Here is a 19,887-nt window from a genome sequence, read left to right on the forward strand (position 1 = left end):
TACTTGCCCCCCCTCAGACCTCCGTGTTTACCCTCTTCCCTCCTCCTATCTGTCTCCTTCAGTCAGAACTTGGCACAGCCACCTTTTTTGAAAGTGAATACGGCTCCTCAGCTGGGCCAAACACCAAATTAGAGCCCTCACACTGTGTATCATCTTATGTATGACACTTAGATCAGCACTGGTCCCTCTCTCTTTCTATCCCTCGACTGGACAGTGCGCAGACATGGTCAGTGCTCCTCATATTTTTGGTTCTTTTCTACTACAAAGGATACACTGATTTGCATTTTGTCTGTCTTTTGACTTCTGTATGTGTGCATGTGTCACTTTGTTTGGCCATCTGGGTTTGTAGGGGAACATATTGAAACGTTATCTTGTAATGGCCGCCTTCGAGGACACCACGTGGAACACTGAAATGGCTAAATTTTTTAAATTAATGGGCCTGTCCTGGGTTTCTGAATCAATTAATGGAGAAACTGGACAGAGAAGATTATTTGACTCTTATTATTCTTATTATTTTGAGTTTGTTGCTATTTTCAGAGGACCTTCATATTAGGATTTTAATATCTAAACATAGTTAGAAATCAGGCCAGAAACAGGTGTTAAAAAACAGGACAAAGGTCTACATTTTACTGCACCTCTTCTTGAGCTACGCCTGCAATTTTTGTAGTGTTATTGTGAAAATCATTGTAACACACCTGGTTACATTTCCATGTAGTTTCATCTCTCATGTCCTTTTCCAGTCTCATCGCAAATTCCATGCACCCCGCCATGGACACATGGGGTTCCTGCCCCACAAGCGTAGCAAGAAGCATAGGGGCAGGGTGCGTACGTGGGCCAAGGATGATCCAAGCCAACCTGTCCACCTCGCTGGTTTCCTGGGATACAAGGCTGGCATGACCCACACGCTGAGGGAGATGCACCGCACTGCCCTTAGTATGCACGAGTGGACGTACAACAACTTGAATGCTTGGGAGGATTGAGGAAAATAGATTCACTTTGAGTGATTGTTTCTGTTTGTTTGAGAGGATAATGGGTGGGCTCCTTCCAAGATTAGGTGTTACATCATACCCTACCTAGTGCAGCTTAGCTTCTGGAAGCACTAGTGAGAAATGCCACCCTTAAAATGTAATGTTTGATTGAGCTTTACTGAATATTGACTCATCAAACTCATATTTTTCATGTTTCTTCTTCAGAGCAATCAAAGCGAGAGGAAGTAGAGGCAGTCACCATCATTGAGACTCCTCCAGTCATCGTGGTGGGGGTCGTGGGATACATCAAGACCATCCGTGGCTTGCGTGCCCTCAAGACCATCTTTGCGGAGCATCTCAGTGACGAGTGCAAGCGCAGATTTTATAAAAGCTGGTGTGTGATTACACGTTGTTGCCCAACTTGTACAGCCTTACTAAAAACTGCTATTTTTTTTAGATCTAAATGTTTTGTGTTTCAGGTACAAGAGCAAGAAGAAGGCCTTCACCAAGTACAGTAAGAAGTGGCAGGATGAGACAGGAAAGAAACAGCTGGACAAGGATTTTGACAAGATGAAGAAATACTGTTCATCAATAAGGGTTATTGTTCACTCTCAGGTAGGCCAACAAGCTCACAATGAAATTCAATTCAGTTTTAGAAACACAACAACAATTGTCGTCTCATCCCACATCAGTCAGACTTCATTTGTCTAATGATTGGCAGCTATCTACAATCCAAAGGGCAGAAGTATCACTTATCCACCTGACCCCATGGTATGGAAAGAAAAGTTGCCACATCCCAAATCTCTGAGCTGTCCACAGTGCTCTGTCTGTGTGTAGCACTGGAGGGTGCCGTTTCAAATAGCAGTCTAAAAATACTTCTCAGGGCAGAACCTGGCTGGTCACCCAGTCTTTGCCAGAGGAAAACCTTGTTGGCAGCAAACAATATGAAGATCAGCCAACTCTTTAACAGTGTTGCTAGGATAAGTTTTTTCTAGGAAGATTTCAGCTTCACAATAAGATAAAAACATGCTTTCAAATATGGTAATTTCCTGATGTTAGAGAGTTCAAAATGATCTTGTGCTGAATCATAAATCTAATTATAAAACAGGACAGGGGATATCTTATAAAACATAGTAGGTTCAAAGGTTCAAGACTCTTTCTGACATTTTAGTAATCATGAAGTGCTTTTCTATAATTTTGGACTCCTTTCAGTAACAGTTTTCGGGCTTCTCTATTTCCAGATGCGACTGGTGCCTATAAAACAGAAAAAGGCCCACATCATGGAGGTGCAGCTAAATGGGGGAAGCATCTCGGACAAGGTGGACTGGGCAAAGGAGCACCTGGAGCAGGCTGTGCCTGTCTCTGCCGTCTTCAGCCAGGATGAGATGATTGACATCATTGGAGTAACCAAGGGTCATGGCTTTAAAGGTTGGAAACATGCTCTGATTAGTTGTGCTGGCCCAAGCTCTTGTAAAATAAATGTACTCTGACGTATAATTATTGTTGGCTCTTTGTGCTGCTAGGTGTGACAAGCCGCTGGCACACAAAGAAGCTTCCTAGGAAGACTCACAAGGGTCTGAGGAAGGTGGCCTGTATTGGAGCCTGGCATCCAGCCCGTGTGGGATACACTATAGCTCGTGCTGGTCAGAAGGGTTATAACCACCGTACTGAGATCAACAAGAAGGTAAGCTGATAGTTAGGAGTCCAGTTTCACCCAGAAAACTTCATCATCAATCATTCTAAGCGCTATAAATACAAGTACATGTAGGTAGGTTTACCATAACTCTATGTGTCCTCAGATCTACCGTGTTGGTAGGGGTGTGCACATCCAGGATGGAAAGGTGATCCGGAACAATGCCTCCACTAACTATGACACCAGCCAGAAGACTGTTACGCCCATGGTAATTTTTCTGTGACAAGATTATAATGTACTAAAAATCTACCCACTAATGTAAACACTGATCATCCGTGTTCCCTGTCGTCTTCCGATTGTCCCTGTAGGGAGGCTTTCCCCACTATGGTGAAGTGAATAATGATTTTCTCATGGTGAAGGGTTGTGTGGTCGGGGCTAAGAAACGTGTCCTCACCCTCAGAAAGGTACAGTATGATTTTGAAAGTTTAATTTTAAAACTTGCAGTATCTGACTTTACGTTATCTAAGACCTCTTCTAAACACAAAAAGATTTATTTCTCTCAAATTTTGTTCATAAATTTGTTCAAATCAATGTTAATGAGCCGTACATAATCCATCTACCTGACAGGTTTGGGATATTAAGATGTTGATTAAACAGCATGTGTCTATGTCTCTAAATCATCAGTCCCTTGGACCAATGACAATAAAAGGCCACTCTAAAATGTGCAGTTCTATGTTAAAAAACATTTATTAGGCACTGAACTATGGCTATTTCACATAGGAATACAGATACAGTTTTTTGGGCAGATTCTAACAGATATTTTATCATATTTTGAGGTCGTCGTTATAGGTCTTTTACTTAAAAATAGCAAAAGACAAATCTGTTGCACTCATATTTTCGTTGAGTGTATTTTACTCTCAAAGAGAAAAGTAAGCCTCCTAGTACATCATTGCAGAACATGCACAGCATCTCGTGTGTTATTCCCCTCCAGTCTCTGCTTGTGCACACATCTCGCAAGTCCCTGGAGACCATCGAGCTCAAATTCATTGACACCACCTCCAAGTTTGGTTATGGCCGTTTCCAGACTGCACAGGAGAAGAGGGCATTCATGGTGAGTGTGAGAAAGGTTTGGTGGACACACCAGTTATCACTTCTGAATCCTTCTGCACTGGTTTAACACTGACCTCTGGTTTACTTGCAGGGGCCACTGAAGAAGGATGTCCAGAAAACAGTGCCGGAGCCTCTGTCCGAGGAGGCCTGATTCTGATATAATAATAAAACTGTGTTTTAATGGCAACCTCTACCAATTTGTGTGCAGTTTGAATTCAATTGACATAGATTTAAAGTTTTGAACAGGTTTTATTCACTGTTAAATCCACGAGCAGCATTAACACTGTTCAGAAATGACATGCACCAATGATTGAACGTAATCAGATCAGGGCATCATCTCCATCTTTTTCAGTTTCTAGTTTGTTCCAACTTACAGTCAACAGAAGGATCACAGGATTAGAAAATGGATGGATGCTTTGTTCAATGGGCGTTCTTTTAAGTCATCAACAACATCTTGTTTTGACGTGCAGTAAAGACATCCAGTTTTTTTGAGTCTTGCATCTTTTATCAGGGTTGGCATTAGACACAAAAGTTCCCTTTTGGGATGTGCTTTCACTTTTGTCATGGTATTAATTAGAATTCAACTATCTTCACAGTAGGGGCCACTGTAGCACCATGCTCACAGTCCTCAGGAGGCATCTATCCTGCACTGGTTACAACGAACGCCCTCGTGATGACGAGCACAGAGCTGGCACGCAGCTGCAGCAGCCTCAGAATCTGTCAGAGATTCACAGCAACAACTGCACAGTGCCCATTTTGCATTGACACAATCCCATCTGTGGCCTCAAATGAGCTCTACTCTGACAGGTAATCCTGGGACTCCATGGAGGACTGGTGGGATGAGGAATGGACTGAGGATTGGTGGGATGCAGATGGGTTTTCCAGGCCAGATGTCATCAGCGGCAGATATAGGTCATCCATATTTGGCATGACAAACACTTTCTGTCGAGGGACAAAGGACAGCAAACTAATAATAAGTGCAATGATTACAATTTAGGTATTGTTTTTGAATATATGGAAGACGTTTCATGATAGACTGACCTGAAACTCGCACTGCAGTTTCTTCTCGATCCACTCAGTGACATGAGTGAAAGTGACCTCCCTCTCCCCGAGTGTGGGACGCACATGAAGGTCTAGCCTGGGAGGCACCCGAAAACTGTACCTGTGGGGACAGAACGAGAGATAAAAACTGAGTGACAGTGAAAGACACCTTTGAGTTTGTGATATGAAAATACAGAGAGAGAAACTCAGTACCATATCCTGTCAGTAGGGGGTGGTGGGATGTTGATAGCCAGAGTGCCAGAGAGCTCCAGGACCTCAACGCTGAGCATCAGAGGCATGTTGGACACCTCAGCTATCTTCTTCTTGATGTACTCGTTCTCTGTGGCTTTCTGGAAATACTTAGACTTTGCTATCTTGTCCACAAACCTCAAGATCTTCCTACTTGTGCTGCCACCGGTGTGCCTGGGGGAGGATAAGGACGAGAGCGAAAATGTAGCAGACGACTGTGATTCGGAAAATGACTGCCGTTGAAACATCATATTTCCCTCAGCAGTAACTTATACTTCACATGTCGATGTTTCCATACTTAAGACCCCCAGAATATTACTACTTTTACAAAGATTATACATGTACATATTATTATGTGTTCATTATATATAATTGTTTTTTGTTCTTCATACACTTGAACAAGGCATAGTGAGTAGATCAGCACTCACACATTTAATTACATTGAAGCATTCAAGCATTTTCCACTTCTCGATACATCATAAAAATGACCTTTTAATGCAACCCATTTCTACAGTTTATTTGGCTTGTAAACTACTATTCATGTCAGCATCCAAGTGGTAGTTATGACCATGACGTTTCATCTGAAATCTACAAAATCTACAAGATATCTGACTATATTTAAGTCAGATGCAGTTTTGGATACATTTTTCCAGACCCGTAAAATTTAAAGTGGATTAAATTGAAATGACATCAAGAACAATAACTACACGTTTCATTAGCGTTTCTGTTTTTGTTTTTTTCTTTTTGTATTTTTTTATTTTAAATGTCGTAACATGGTTTTTCCAAAAGAATCATATTCATAAACCCTTTTGCCAAAGACATTTGACTTTGACAGTGCAGTGAAGCACAGCTGGACACAGCTGGAATGTTGCTGCACTACATTGTCATTACTGTGGAAGTGCAACATCATTAAGGTCATTAAGTCCACCTGTGCTAGACTAGTGCCAAGTCAAAATTGCAATTGACATGACCATTACTAGTTTGACTTGTGCCTGACATTTTGTGCAGGTCATTTTGTGCAGGTCATTTTTTGCGACCTATGATTTAATAATGATTTATATTTTATCTCTGTAGTAAAAAAACGCCATTAAAGTTGTTAATTTACCCTTCAGCTGCTACTGCTGTGCTCTTATCACCCACCAACCCCTGTGGCTCAGAGAGGGGGACTTCCTCTTCATCAGACGAGCCTGCGCTGGATGACTCTTCATCACTATCGGCCAGTATACACAGTCTGGGCTTAGAGCTGAAAAACACACCAGTGATATCTCTTAAACTTAGAAACTAATTTCTCCTCAAGCATGTTTAATCCACCTCCACAATCTCTCTTTACCTACTGAGGAATATGAAACTGAGATGGGCCTCACCCAACTTGCTGGGTGTCTGGAACGCTGTGAGCTTCGTCCTCTCCATCTTTACCCAGCTTGCACAGGTTCATCTTAGTCTCCAGGGTCATCTGAAGGCAACCTGTGTACACCAACTCCAGCTCCAGCCACAAGCCTTGGGGATAAAACGTAGGGAAGGAAAAAACTGCTCACAGGTAGCTGGTAATGCTTCAGATTTCTTAATGAACTTTAATCTAAAGCTTGAGATTGGTTTGGAGGCCAACAGCTCTTCTAGAGCCGACCTGGCACGGTGTTGTTGCAAGAAGGGGCATCAGACTAGTACAGGTTAGCTCAGGCGTGTTATTGTCAGTTGAGCTTAGTCAAGGCCAAGAGGATTGCTAATCCTGTTCGCTTGTGCTTGAGCAGGAAACAATAGAAAGCTTTAAGGACGGGCACAACAAACTGCAATGTATCTGACCGAGGAAATCTCTCCTCACATGGAACAAATTTCATGGCAAACCATCCAATATTTGAGACATTTTACTCAAACCCACAAATATGAACCTCATGGTGGCACTCGAGGAAAAAATTCAAAAGCTCACCAAAGTCGTTAAAATAAATAATCTGGAAACCATAAATGGCTGTACCAAACTTTGTGCCAATCCAACCATGACATATATGAAAACTTTGACTTGCTGGTGGTGCTAAACTTGCCTTGCCTTGCCATGATGCTAGCATGGCAAATAATTAAAAGGTCAAGAGCATGTATAGATGATCCAGAGCAACATACCTCTGCGGTCCAGTGTAGGTTTGGAGGTGCTGAGGACTTGAGGCAGACATGTGCCCATGTCCAGATCAGCCAGTGTCAGCTCATTCATAAAGTATGGCAACTATAATGAGACAAACAAACAACACCTTATTATTATTAGTAGTAGTAAACACGCTGTTTTCATATCAGACATTCACTTTTATCAAATGTGTAAAACGAAGAGAGAGAGGGATTTAATTACAACAAACAAATGTGTGTGTGTGTGTGTGTGTGTGTGTGTGTGTGTGTGTGTGTGTGTGTGTGTGTGTGTGTGTGGTGTGTGTTTGTACAGTAGTAAGATAGTGGAGTAAATGGATGGTGTGTGTCAAAGAGGAGAGAAGGAAATGAGTAATGAGATGCTGCGGTGTCATCAGTGCTCCTTTGGAAGCAGGGGGAGTGCATTATCAGCAGACTTTCAAACACACACACACACACACACACACACACACACACACACACGCACACACAGGAAAGAGCGCTGCAGCATTGATGTACCTTAATGTCACATCTTTTGACCTTGTGCACAAAACCCGCTCTGATGTTCAGGTCATATCATCATCAGCCATGTCATTAGTCAACATGACACTGATGATGCTGTTGTTGATGGTGTTAATATGAAGATGAATGAAGATGGAAATGTGCAAATGACCAATTCTGTCACCCTTCAGTTTCCTTGAAAAAAAATAAATCACCATCCTCCTCATCCACCCTCACCTTTATCTTGCTGAGTTTCTTCTGGATCTTGTGTGCCACCTGATCCGTCCAGTACGTCTCTTGGAGAAAGTCCCAGAAGATTCTCCCCACCAGGGAGTTCACCCATGTGGGCTGACCCTCTGCAGAGCATCCCCCTGTTCCTGAACCTGAGCTGGGCTCAATTCCAGCTTGACCTCCAGATCCATGCTCTTCATTGTGAATCTGCAGGAAATAAGATGTTATTTGTCCCGATAGTACCATTTCTATGCTAATTTGCATCTACCTCTGCATAATTCTGCATCGACCTCCACTAAGCATTAAGACAGACTGTGTCTACGTGGGGTGCCAAGCCCAAACCACCAAAGCCAAGATTAGCAGCTTGTTTAGGTATGCTGCAGATGTACCACAGTCGGCCCCTATTAATATCCAGCCAGGTGATACCTGATATCAGCAAGGATGTGTTTGGCTGAGCCAGCATCTTACGCTGGTCTGAGCACAGGGCAGAACAATGGAACAGGAATTGCTGAAATTGACCAACCCTGATCAATGGGAGTTATGTAGAATATTAGCACGACATGCAGAGGGTAAGTAGAGCAGAGTTCTGATATCTGCTCATGTAATGCTGGGGCTAAAAACTAAAAATGTGTTGTTTATTGACCTTCCTGTGGGTTGTGGGGCTTCCCATCTCATTATGGCAGGGGCTGGGGGTGGGATTGTAACTCTGTGAGACAATAAGTTGAGTCATGTAGTTGCTGTAGTCCAATAGCGTTCTTGTTTTCATAGCTCCGGGCAAGTCGTGCAGCTCCTCTGTGCTTCCTTTAACAGCGTCTCCACTGCATGGTGTTTCTGAGTGGCAGAGAAGAGACAGGCGTGAAGGAGCTGGTAAGGAATCTCAATATGAATCTGTCCTGAACTCATTGCATTGATTCAACTGTGACTAAATGCATGCAAAATCAGTCTACATTCAGTATCTCCCTCTCCCCAGCTTAATTGCTCCCATTCACTATGAACTGAAACATCATCCTACCTGTGTTCTCCTCCCCGCTCACACTTTCTTTCTGGGCTCCAGCCCGGGAGGCAGACAGGAACTGCTGGAACCACTCCTCCTTCTCTCTCCCTGTGCGGCCAAACAGGTGCAGGGTGACAGGAAGCTGCTGGTCGGGGACGATATGTCTCTCTGCCCTTTCTTCCTCCTCCTGCCCTTCAGCCACACTCTCCTCCCCTACCTCCCCTTCAGCCAGAGTGATACAGATGGGGTATTTCTTGTTCCACACCCTCTTGCGAGCCAAACCAGGCGGCAACAGGGACACCTGGAATAAAAATGAAACACAGTGAGGTATGAGAAAAGAAAAGTGTCATCAACGTTTTCTTTCTACAAAAGATGCTGGCAGGCAGAAATTGCCTTGGCAGTTTCCCATTGCCAAAGCACTTCGCACATTGATTAGGTGTTAGCGTTATTCTATTACCCCGTTGGAAGCCACTGTCGCCTGCCTGAATATGCGAATGAGACAGCAGCCGGGTCTAGTTTATTCAGAGCATCATCACTTCAGTCGTAATCCCCCTGGTCTTTCACCTCCGTGTTAGATGACAATGTGGGTGCAGAGAGAAGAGAGTTCAGGCAAGAGGTCACCTTGCCTCTCTCTTTTAACTCCCCTCTGAGGGACAGGTTTGCTTCCCTGGGACCCAGAAATGAGAATATATATCTATATATATATATATATATTTTTTTTTTTTTTCTTTTGCAAAAGCACTGACCTTACAGTTAGCCAGCTGGTAAGTGCGTGAACGCAAAAATGAAGCCTCATGGGCCGTTTCGTCGAACCCTGCCCACCGGGAGATATTGGCACGTGGGTATGCCAGGCGCAGCTGGCTGCCTTCCAGGGTGACATGGACAGACTGTGTGATGGAGGGGTGGAAAGTCTCAGGGTCGTAGCTGTGCGTCTCATTCATCCAGCCCTGGAGAGAAAAATTATAAGAGTGTTAAACCCGACAGGATATAAACACACAGTGAGTCACAAATCACGTCACATTTTCCTTTCAGATGAACTACACAGAAAGCTGTGTTTATGCTATATTTAGGTGCTTCAAACTGACAATATATTATACACATATATCAGAAAATCTAGCAAAGTCCCTACCCATGCAAATGAAAGTCACAGTGAGTGGTGCAAACTGTGACAATACGGCTCAGCAGGAGGGGAAACATGAGACATTGCAGAATGCTTCTGTCTCATTTAACACTGTGGACAAGTCTTTGAAATAGCCTGCTGTTAGTAAGTCCTCTATCCTCCTCGTAAAGTTCATTTCAAGCCTGCTAACTCCGCATTTATTGAAGCAGCCAGCCTCACCCTCTCAGCAGAGCTGTCTAGAAGTGCTGTGAGAAAGCTATTATCAAAATAACCTGCTCTTAAGATGCTGAAACTGCTGTGCCTGATGGTAGTTTTTTTTTTATACAGTAATTACCTCCAAACTAATCCATTAAGGAGGTCTGACAGCACTATCTTTAGTACCCATCCCAATGACTCACATGGCTGCTGTTTGTTTCTTGTTTTGGTCTTTCACCCTGCAGAACAAACATTTGAGCTCATTTCCATACAACCAAATCAGTGCTAGGGAAACAAGAGGTACAGCTGCAGAGGTTTCTCTGTATACCGAGCAGCACAGCAGTGCTTTGAGCTGAATTCTAATGTCAGCATGTTACGATGTTGATGTTCATCATCGTCACCGTCTTATGTTAGTGTATCAGCGTGCTGACATTTGCCAATGAGCACAAAGCATGGCTAAGGCTGATGGGGATTTAATTTATTGGTCATGAATAAAGAAAAATAAAGAAATGGCTAAAAACTCCAAAGCTGTCATGTGTTGACACGCCTTGTTTTTCTTTCCATATTAAATGTCAGTTAAAATATTTGATAGCAGGGAGTGTTTATACAACAGGTGTGGAGAAGAGGTTTTCAGGCAACAAGTGTGGGGGGAATGGCTGGACAGGGAGGAAAGCCAGTGTTGTGCCAGAACAGGAGCTGGGCTTGTGGGCAATGTAAACAGGCTCAGCAGACTCTATGGACAGAGATGATTTTGTCAGAGGAAATTTAAAAAAGAGAAAAGGAGAGAGTGACAGAGCAAGAAGCTGCCAGGTCAAGTAAATCTGGACTGACTTTTAATTGTTGGCAAGAGCTTCGTTAAATGAAAAGCTGAAAGACAGACGCCGAGCTGGGTTTCTGTTGTTGGACTAGTAAGTAATATTAGCTGGCTGCTATGTCTTGTGTTGTTGCACTTGCTTGATGTTTGGCTGTTAGAAAAGTTGTAGACTTGCTAATTTTCAATTGTAAATAATATCATGATAATAAATACATATGTACAAATGTCCCGGTCATTAGCTCTCTGCTACACTACTTGTGTAATACATTGCAAAGAAACAGAGGAGTGAAGTTTGGATGAAAGTAGAGAGACGCCTCTCTGTGTTTGATTACCTCCAGGATTTGTGGATCTGTGAGCTCCCCGTCCAGCGGCTCCATATTCAGGGGTCTGGTTCTTTTCAAACGAGAACCCTTGTTGCTACGCGGGGCAAACATAAACACCACCACCAGGCCCAACATGAAGCCACATGCAATCCCCACAGACAGACCTGTCATATAGGAGGGCAGGGGTAACACAAAGAAACCATAGGCTAGAAGACCCACAGGGAGGAGCCAGTAAAGAGGCAGTGATGAGCCTGGCACTGTGACTCGAGACTGGGGGTAAGTTCTATGATGAGTCCCTCTGGATCCATTCTGGAGCTCCACCACCTGAATCATATCTCCATAAGTGCGGATTTCGTAATTGTTGTCTCTGCTGTGGCGTTCTGGGGAGGTGGTGGACTTTATTAAGGAGCCCTGTTGGATTCTTCTCAATGGCGTGTCAGACACACACCTATGTTCACCATCAGTTCTCTTCCGGCACTTAAGCTCCACATCTTCACTGACCACATCTTTTCCACAGCTGCCTTGGGAAGCAGGTGAGTCTCCAACAGCAGCAGCAGCAGCAGCAGCAGCCCTCCCCTGCTTGGGGCTGCCTGAGCTTTCGTCCCCCATGATCTTACTCAGCATGCTCAGTGGATCCTGCATGGCCTCAGAGAACCTCCTCCGTGTGTCCTCGAACTCGGCGATCAGCGAGCTGCTCCGGGGTTCAGCGAGAGGTATACTCCCTGTGGAAAGAGGTGATACCCAGTCGTCATTCTCACTCAGTTCTCCAGCTTCAGGCCTGGCCTCTGGGATCTTTGGATGGGTGGGCTGCTTCCAGGGATGTAAATGCAGCTTCGAGTCTGATTTGGAGAGGTTGACCTCCGGCTCAACCCGGCGGGAAATCTCTGTGCTCAGGGACTTGACCAGGCTGAGCAGAGGTTTGCCTCGTAGAGAGCTGCTCTCGCTCGGGTCGAGGTCTGTGGAGGAGGATTTGACAAGGTTGATGGTGACGAGCAAGTCTGCTGATGATGCTGATAGATCAGCTAAAGAGCCCGGGGATGAAGGAGAGTGAGTCAAGTAGGGGGGCTGAGAGCGGTGGCCTTGGCTCAGGTCCAAATCCATCCCGAGGGTGAGGTCAGGCTGGCTCTCCCTGCCTTGTGGTTTATCTTTGGAAAAAGCCACAATGGGACCTTCATCATGGCGGTCCAGGCTGAAGATGAGCTTGCTCTCCTCCATTGCAGCCTGTCAACAAGGTGCTACTGTGAGAATGTGGTCAACAAAATGGCGCAGCAGTCCCAGAAGACATGAAGCATGGCACTAGAGCTGGTAGACTTGCTGGGTTGCTCATAGTCCATCATGTTGGATGCTGGAAATATAGTGAGAAACAAGCAAACATATTGAAACATGATTATTCGAACATCAACAACAAACTCAACATCCCTCTCTCCTTTCACCTCTCAACATTTCTTTCTCATCTCCTCTCTACTTTCTCTGTCATTTTGACTCTTCCTCTGCAGGGATACAGGGAACTTGAGTGTTTCACTCGCTGTGTGTGCTGTCAGTTTATATTTTGTCTGAGATAATGTGGGGGAGGATGGGTGCTTTGTTTCTGGACTCATCATAAGGAGTCGGTAGCTCTGAGACTTTAATCCCATAGTCACAGCTAATCCCAATTTAGATTCAGTGACTCATTAGTCTTGTTTGTGCCTTTGTCTTATCCAAGATTCCCAGTACAATACTGGTGTAATGTTTTCTTCTGTTGTGTTTACATCAGTTAAACAGGAGAGAACAACTTCATCTGTGATGATATAAAAATATATTAATCCACATTCATCCATCTCCATCTGTGTCTTTATAACCAACATGCACACCACGGCTTTTGATTGTCACTTTGTCCCATATTAATATCTGTTACAACTCAGAGTAAGAGCTCAGTTACAATCAGTAAGGCTTAAGCTTCTCTGTGTCATGAATATAACCGGGAAAACAAGCTCCTTTCTTTCCACCACACCCTCACCGCTGTCCATTACGCCTTCGAAAGCCCGATAATTAGACACTCCCTCTGGGAAATCAGGGCTCTGAGAGTGTATGGATCTATAACAAGCCCTCCACAGGCTGTTTACATGTGGCAATCACTGACATGCATGCATGGCGGACAGGCTGCACAGCCCAACTCACTGAGAGTCAACAGCTACAGTACGATCCAGACTGAGAGTGGATTAATTGTAATCCTCCATATTAAACAGGCTTTCACGACAGGAAATTAAGACACCTGGGACATGAACGGGTAATCAGTGTGTCTTTCAGTCGCAGATACATTTTCAGATTACTCTGTCATTTACTTAAGACTGTCATATGTAGTCTGGCTTTATGAGCAGACCTAATCAACGTAAAGTTAAGTTAAAGGACCAATGTGTAGGATTTCAGGAGTTCATGTTTGTTTCTTTTACTCTTCTTGTTCACAGAGCAGCTGCAACCAGATTCCTCTCCTCACAAAGCAGAAAATTCAATAGAGGGTGACAGTGTTGTCACAAACTAGTTTAGAGGCCACATTTGTACATAAAAGCAGCAACAGAAAACAGTAGTAAGACTTGAGCAATGATCGGTTATTGTGCTGTTATAAATTCTAGCCCTGACCTGAATGAAACCAATTTTCAAGGCTACAGAAAGTCGTTTGTTACCATGTTACCAATGCCTTATCTCTTCACTTGTCTGCACACTGTTTATAAAGAGAATTATTCATTTTAGCAAAGACCTGCTGGGCTGTTTGTCAAGTCTAATTAACTAAAAGTGCTGCTACCGCCAGTGCTTAAAGTGCCCCAGACAGCCCTGCATTACCCTAATCAATTTCTACTTCGGAGTCAATTTGGATCAGTTCGTGCTGACAGGGAGAGGAGAACCTTTGCTGTTCTGTTGAATATGGAGTCAGCTGGGGATTTGGCTGCCTTCCAGTCAGGACTGTGGTTGAATTTCTTCAGGAGCAAGAAGAAAGAATAAACATCAGAGAAGCACCAGTTCTGGGTTTGTCCCTCGAGAATGGAAAGTGGAGCATATTTTACAATTTTATATATATATATATATATATATTTTAAATATAGTTAAACATAAAAACTCTTTGATGTCCCTGCCTGGTTCTGAAATAAACAGCAAGTGAGGGAGGAAACAGAGCCGCAAGCTGCTCCAAGTTAAATGTACTTAATATTGACATTTTTTTTTACAACTGCATTTGACTTATCAAAGGAAAGAAAAGTCACGTTAGAGCTGCAACTGATTATTTTCTCTATTATATAAAAAATATTGAGAGCAAGTCACTTTCTATGATAAAAAGCCAAATATATTCAGTTTCCAGTGACATAAATCAAAGAAAAGTAAGAAACTCTCACATTTGAAAAGCAAGAATCAAAAGAAAAGTAAGAAACTCTCACATTTGAAAAGCAAGAATCAAAGAAGATTTAAAATGTTTGCTTTAAAACTGACTGAACCAATTAAAGGCTGATAAAAAAACACCAATCAGTCAATAATTGATTGAAACGTTTCTGCTCTGGTTCTCATCTTTTCTGATACAACTACAGTAGTTTTCTTGAATGTGTATGAGTGGAGGACTTTACATGACTGGTGGTGGTTGCTGACACTCTATACGACTCCATTTGGTGTGGAGAAAGTTAACGAACTTGACTTGATTTTTTGTGAAAGTATTGGGCATATTAATGAGGAGGTATTATGAGGAACTAATATCAGATGTTGTGTGTTTGCTTATGATGAGGCAGGTGTCTATCAAAGAGACAGTAGGTCAATTAAAATGGATTAAAAGGTAGAGGAATAAATCACTTTTATCCATGACGTTAGTAAGGGATTGAAATCCTGGCAACAAAAATCATGTCTCTCCAACTGTGTCCTCTTCTTGGTCTCTCTATCCTGTTTTGACAATGGGATAAATGAAAAAAAATGGAGACAGAACTTTGTGAAATCCCAGTTGGATTATTTGAGGACTGACTCTGCAGTCTGGCATCACACTTTGTTTATATCCTGTGCTTAATCCTGTCCTCAAACTACCGTTTGACCCCGATGATGTGGCACATGCCTGTGTGTTTGCCTGGGTATCACATGGTCACTGTTACTGAAGCTTTATTCTCATCAAGTAAAGGTTTATTGACAGACACATCACTCAGACATCCAAATGAGTCCCCTTTTGTCCCTTTAAACTTTTTCCTCCAGGCTGTAAGAGAGATGCATCACCACATTTTCAGCCTGAGCTCACTCACATGTGAAGTGTTACGTGTGAAAATAAAGACACTTACCTGATTCCAGCATGTTTGCCCCGGCTGCTCCTGTGATATCAGTGTCTGTGCAGAAATGTGCTTCAGGTGCAGGCTGCAGTGCTCGGTGTGGATGCTGCAGAGCCCGGTGCGCTGCACACGGAGGATGCGGACACCATCCACCGACAAACAAATCATTCATTCAACTTTACTCGTTGAATGAATGTCGCAAATCTACGTCGTGCCAAACTCCTTTAAAACATTTTGCATAGAAATAAACCGTTCAGCTTTAAGATAAACGCGCCGGCGACGTTGCCACCGCTTGACATCGTTTATTCCTTCCCTTCCTGCTGCAGGAGGCGTCAACTCAATACAGAATAATGTGATTATTAGGAGTCCTGGCTGCAGACTAGACTGGAAACTCTAATCCAGATTAGACTCGAGAGGCCAACAGTTGACGAAGCGACTCCTCCTCTCTGCTCTGTGCGCGCAGCGTCAAAAGCTCAACTCTCCCCCTCTGACACCGCAGTCCTCAGTCCTCTGTACGCAGACTTATGTAATTGCACGACCTGGAAAAATCATGCCAGTTACCGCTCAAGCCAAAATACCTTATATTCATTAACACACCAGCTCTGAGATGTGTGTCCTTTTAATTAATTGCACATAATCTCACTGTTGGGGCTTTATTAGCTGTGATCTTTGTTATTAAGTGTAGGTAAATGACAATAAAATAAATAAATGTAGAGTGAGAGAAGTGAGGACAACATCTGGCTTTTGTTTTTGTTTTTTGAGGATGTGCATGGATTATTTCTTTCTGCTCATGCCACCAGAGCAGCATACAGGGAAGCAGTCATGAAGGTAATAACCTCACCATGCATGACCTGACATTTACCTGCTGGCTGCATTAAATCCTGCAGACGGGTTTATTCTCCTGGATGCCCAGAAGCTGCTGTTACTCTACAAGCAACAACCCCTGTGCCTCAAACATCCACTGTACCTGTAAATTATTTACTCTCACTGCTTAAATCCAGTTTTTGCTCTTTAACATGTAAATATTGTCATTCATACACAACCTATGCATGCTGTGCATACTGTATATCCACCTACCTCATGACCTGCTACATAAACCTCATTTATTTTAGCACTCTGCACCATTGCCTTATCCTGCCTACAACTTAAATTGTTGTTCACATATATAAATATACATATTTATGTAAATATTTCTCTGTACATAACAGTTTAATGTTAATGTTTACCTGTCCAGCTCCATATCAGAGATATCTTTTTATTATCTGTTCTCACATGAGGTTTGAAGGATGAGGCACTGTGCTGTTAGTTCTTTAGAGGTAACAATAAGTGTTTCAATAAATCTGAGGTAACTCCATGTTTATTCCAGCTCCCCTTCCTGTTTTAAATTCTTTGGTGTGAGTCTTTTATTAACTCACACTCGGCCAAGGATTATGCTGTTGCAGGATGTGAAGGTGTGTAACAGTGCTGATGATTTGTACTAGATTACTTCTCTAGATCCAGCCCATATTACTGGAGAACAGCTGGGGTGTGACTGCTGCCACCTGTTGGCCAAACTGCAGAAGAAGGAGAAATGTTTTCACCTGCTCTGGAGGAGCAGGGACGAAATGCTAATATGAGTAAACACCTATCGACTGGAAAGGACTTCTTATTGTCTCATTTTAAGGACACGGTGTTCTCACACGTGCTGTAAAGGAGACTTTTGATGACGAAGATCTCACACCGAGCTCTTCAAGTGCGTCTTCCTTGGGTAGGAAACACAATCTTTGCCCTCTCCTCACAGTCAAAGCTCAATAACTCACCGATAATAAAGTTTATCACTGACAAAATGGTGTTTGATGAAGGAACTCACTTTATTAGGTAGGTAGTGTGATGATGCAGTACATTGGTTTACGTATGGAACAACATATACAGACTTTAATATTGTATTAACTGGTATGTAAAATCCAGGAGATGCACTTCTGCTTTTGTAATGTCTTCTCTTTGGATTTGACTCGAGTTACTCCTGAGTGTTCACGATCGCCTCCTTTCTGATCATCCGAGGGGAGCTGCTGCTCTCTCGGCTCACTGTGGTACATGAAAGAGTTGCTCTCCCTGCTGGTGCAGAGTTCCTCCTGCTCCTCTTAAATCTGTGGAGGCTCTCGGGCCTCTTGATCCAAACTGGAGTTCCTGTCCTGGTGACGGAGCTGCCGCGTGCGTCGTCTTATGTCTAACCAAATCTCCACTGTAGCGAAAGCTTTTCCCGCAGATGTCGCACGGGTACGGTTTCTCTCCTGAATGGAATCTCATGTGTGTTTTCAGGTGACTGCTCGTGTTGAAAAGTTTGCCGCACAGGCCGCAATGATACGGCTTCTCCCCTGAATGACTTCTTTTATGGATGGTAAGGTTTTGGCTCTGACTGAATGCTTTGCCGCAAACATCACAGTGATACGGCTTCTCCCCTGAATGGGTCCTCATATGCACGGTCAGATTCGCTTTTCTATAAAATGTTTTATCGCATTCTTGGCACTTGAACTCTCTGACGCCCGTGTGAATTCTCTTGTGCAGCCGGAGGCAACGAATATTGGCAAAGGTTTTACCGCAGATGTTACAATGATGTGTTTGGTTGTGGCCGTCTTTTAAATGAGTTACCAGCTCCTCTGGAGACTGGCATACCATCCCACACGCAGGGCAATCTATTTGCAAAAAACTGCGTCCCTTTTCGTGTTTGTCATGGCGCTCCTTATCGACGCTGCCGCTTTGTCCTTGCAATATCTTTCCTTTCTGTTGCATCATTTCAGTCTGCTCTCCTTTGCTTTCCTTCAGCTCCTCATCATCATCGCCATCGTCGTCCTCGCTCTGGGCTGAAGAAACAGGCTGCATCTCATAAGACACGTGCGTCTCCGGCTGATCCTGCTCGCTCTTCACGATCTCCTGCGTTTGACTGTCCTGCTCTTCTTTTATCTCTGACATCCTGAAGTCAGTTTCACCTAAGCAGTAGGTCCAGGTGTTATCCTCCGCGTCTGTGCAGGTCTGAGACGGTCCTGGGACCTCTGTGCTCAGGTTGAAGTTAGTCTCTTCTGGTGTTGAGGGTCCTGGGGCATCACGTTCACCTGCATGCTCCACTGTGCTGCAGGTCAGTGAAGGCTCTTCAGCTGCAAAAGAGAGGAGGACAAAAGTTACCCAACATCAAGTGTTCATCACATGACTGTGAAGATATAAAGCATTAAGCTGCTGCAGAGCTTGCAGAGTGCACTGTGTGCGCATGCGTGGAGCAACATCCACAACAGTAACAAGCTGTATTACATGTACATAAAACACTCCTTTTGTTTTGTATAACTAAAATAGTGACACCACACTCACCTATCCGGTGTAGCTTCACTTCAGGTCTCCAGGCGGCTTGCAGCAGTTTCCGCTGACGGTCGATCTCTTCTTCGTACTCGACGATAGTTTTTATAAAAACTTTGAATATTTCCTCAGCGGCAGCAGTCAGTCGCTCGCTGACAAACTCTCTCAAATACTCAACCGAAGACATCGTTGCTTAATTATAAATTAAATAAATAGATAACTGTATCAGCTGTTTTCAACGCCTGGATGAAGCTAACGCTGCTAGCGCGTTGTTTACATCCGTGTGGTGTCACACTGTTTAGTTCCGACAGTGAACGTCCGGGAGATTTATAAAAACTAAACTTTGAATTAATTAGATAATGTTTTATCATTTATTTTAATGCATGTAGATAGTTTAATATATATTCATTCATTTTAGCCTAATTTAACTGTACAGAGTCCTTTATCCCCATTTGTAGTTCTTTCTCATATCTATATACTTTAAAACATTTTTATTTCTACGGTTTATATAGTTTTTGTATAGATGTTTAGCACGGGTTATATATTTATTTTCTCTGCAAATGTTTAATTTGGCTACAAATGTTTAATTTCTCTGGACATATTTACATTTAGATCTATCTCAGGTTAATTTTAACATATGGTTATTGTGTTATAGGTTAATTCTAATGTATGTTTAATATTATTTTGCATGCTGCTACTGGATGCTTGAATTTCCTTCGGGATCAATAAAGTATCTATCTATCTATCTATCTATCTATCTATCTATCTATCTATCTATCTATCTATCTATCTATCTATCTATCTATCTATCTATCTAGACTATATCTATGTATATATACAATATTTAGAAGTCGACTATGATTCCAGTTTCAGTTTCATGTAGTTTAAATGTTGTTTCATGTAGTTTAGGTTTTTGCCACTGTATTTCTTACATTCACCTCTCTCACCCATCTCTATTTGAAATTGACGCTTTTATTCTGAAGGACTCAAACCGGAGGTGATGTCGTGCCTGC

At 43.1% G+C, this 19,887-nt stretch overlaps 3 protein-coding genes across 3 annotated transcripts; 1 reads left to right on the forward strand and 2 right to left on the reverse strand.

Moving 5' to 3' along the window:
- The first annotated feature begins 110 nt into the window (after positions 1–110).
- On the forward strand, positions 111–3,908 carry LOC104918828 (60S ribosomal protein L3-like). The gene is made up of 10 exons (XM_010730692.3): positions 111–226; positions 741–933; positions 1,194–1,362; positions 1,448–1,583; positions 2,210–2,396; positions 2,492–2,652; positions 2,768–2,869; positions 2,970–3,065; positions 3,593–3,712; positions 3,803–3,908. Exons 1-10 carry the CDS (start codon positions 161–163, stop codon positions 3,860–3,862), a joined length of 1,290 nt encoding a protein of 429 aa, XP_010728994.2. The 5' UTR covers positions 111–160; the 3' UTR covers positions 3,863–3,908.
- On the reverse strand, positions 3,886–15,996 carry LOC104918866 (testis-expressed protein 2). Its single transcript, XM_027285523.1, has 12 exons — positions 15,563–15,996; positions 11,295–12,630; positions 9,580–9,780; positions 8,852–9,134; positions 8,483–8,670; positions 7,846–8,046; positions 7,114–7,213; positions 6,366–6,498; positions 6,107–6,244; positions 4,966–5,175; positions 4,753–4,873; positions 3,886–4,653 (listed from the first exon to the last, which is right to left on the reverse strand). The coding sequence occupies exons 2-12, from the start codon at positions 12,498–12,500 to the stop codon at positions 4,507–4,509; spliced, it is 2,928 nt and encodes a 975-aa protein (XP_027141324.1). The 5' UTR covers positions 12,501–12,630; positions 15,563–15,996; the 3' UTR covers positions 3,886–4,506.
- A 1,596-nt stretch (positions 15,997–17,592) lies between these two features.
- Positions 17,593–19,184, reverse strand: LOC104918865 (zinc finger protein 32). Its single transcript, XM_027285528.1, has 2 exons — positions 18,890–19,184; positions 17,593–18,681 (listed from the first exon to the last, which is right to left on the reverse strand). The coding sequence occupies exons 1-2, from the start codon at positions 19,059–19,061 to the stop codon at positions 17,612–17,614; spliced, it is 1,242 nt and encodes a 413-aa protein (XP_027141329.1). The 5' UTR covers positions 19,062–19,184; the 3' UTR covers positions 17,593–17,611.
- Between the last annotated feature and the right edge of the window lie 703 nt (positions 19,185–19,887).

The sequence above is a fragment of the Larimichthys crocea genome, chromosome XII, assembly GCF_000972845.2.
Source record: "Larimichthys crocea isolate SSNF chromosome XII, L_crocea_2.0, whole genome shotgun sequence".
Taxonomy (NCBI): domain Eukaryota; kingdom Metazoa; phylum Chordata; class Actinopteri; family Sciaenidae; genus Larimichthys; species Larimichthys crocea.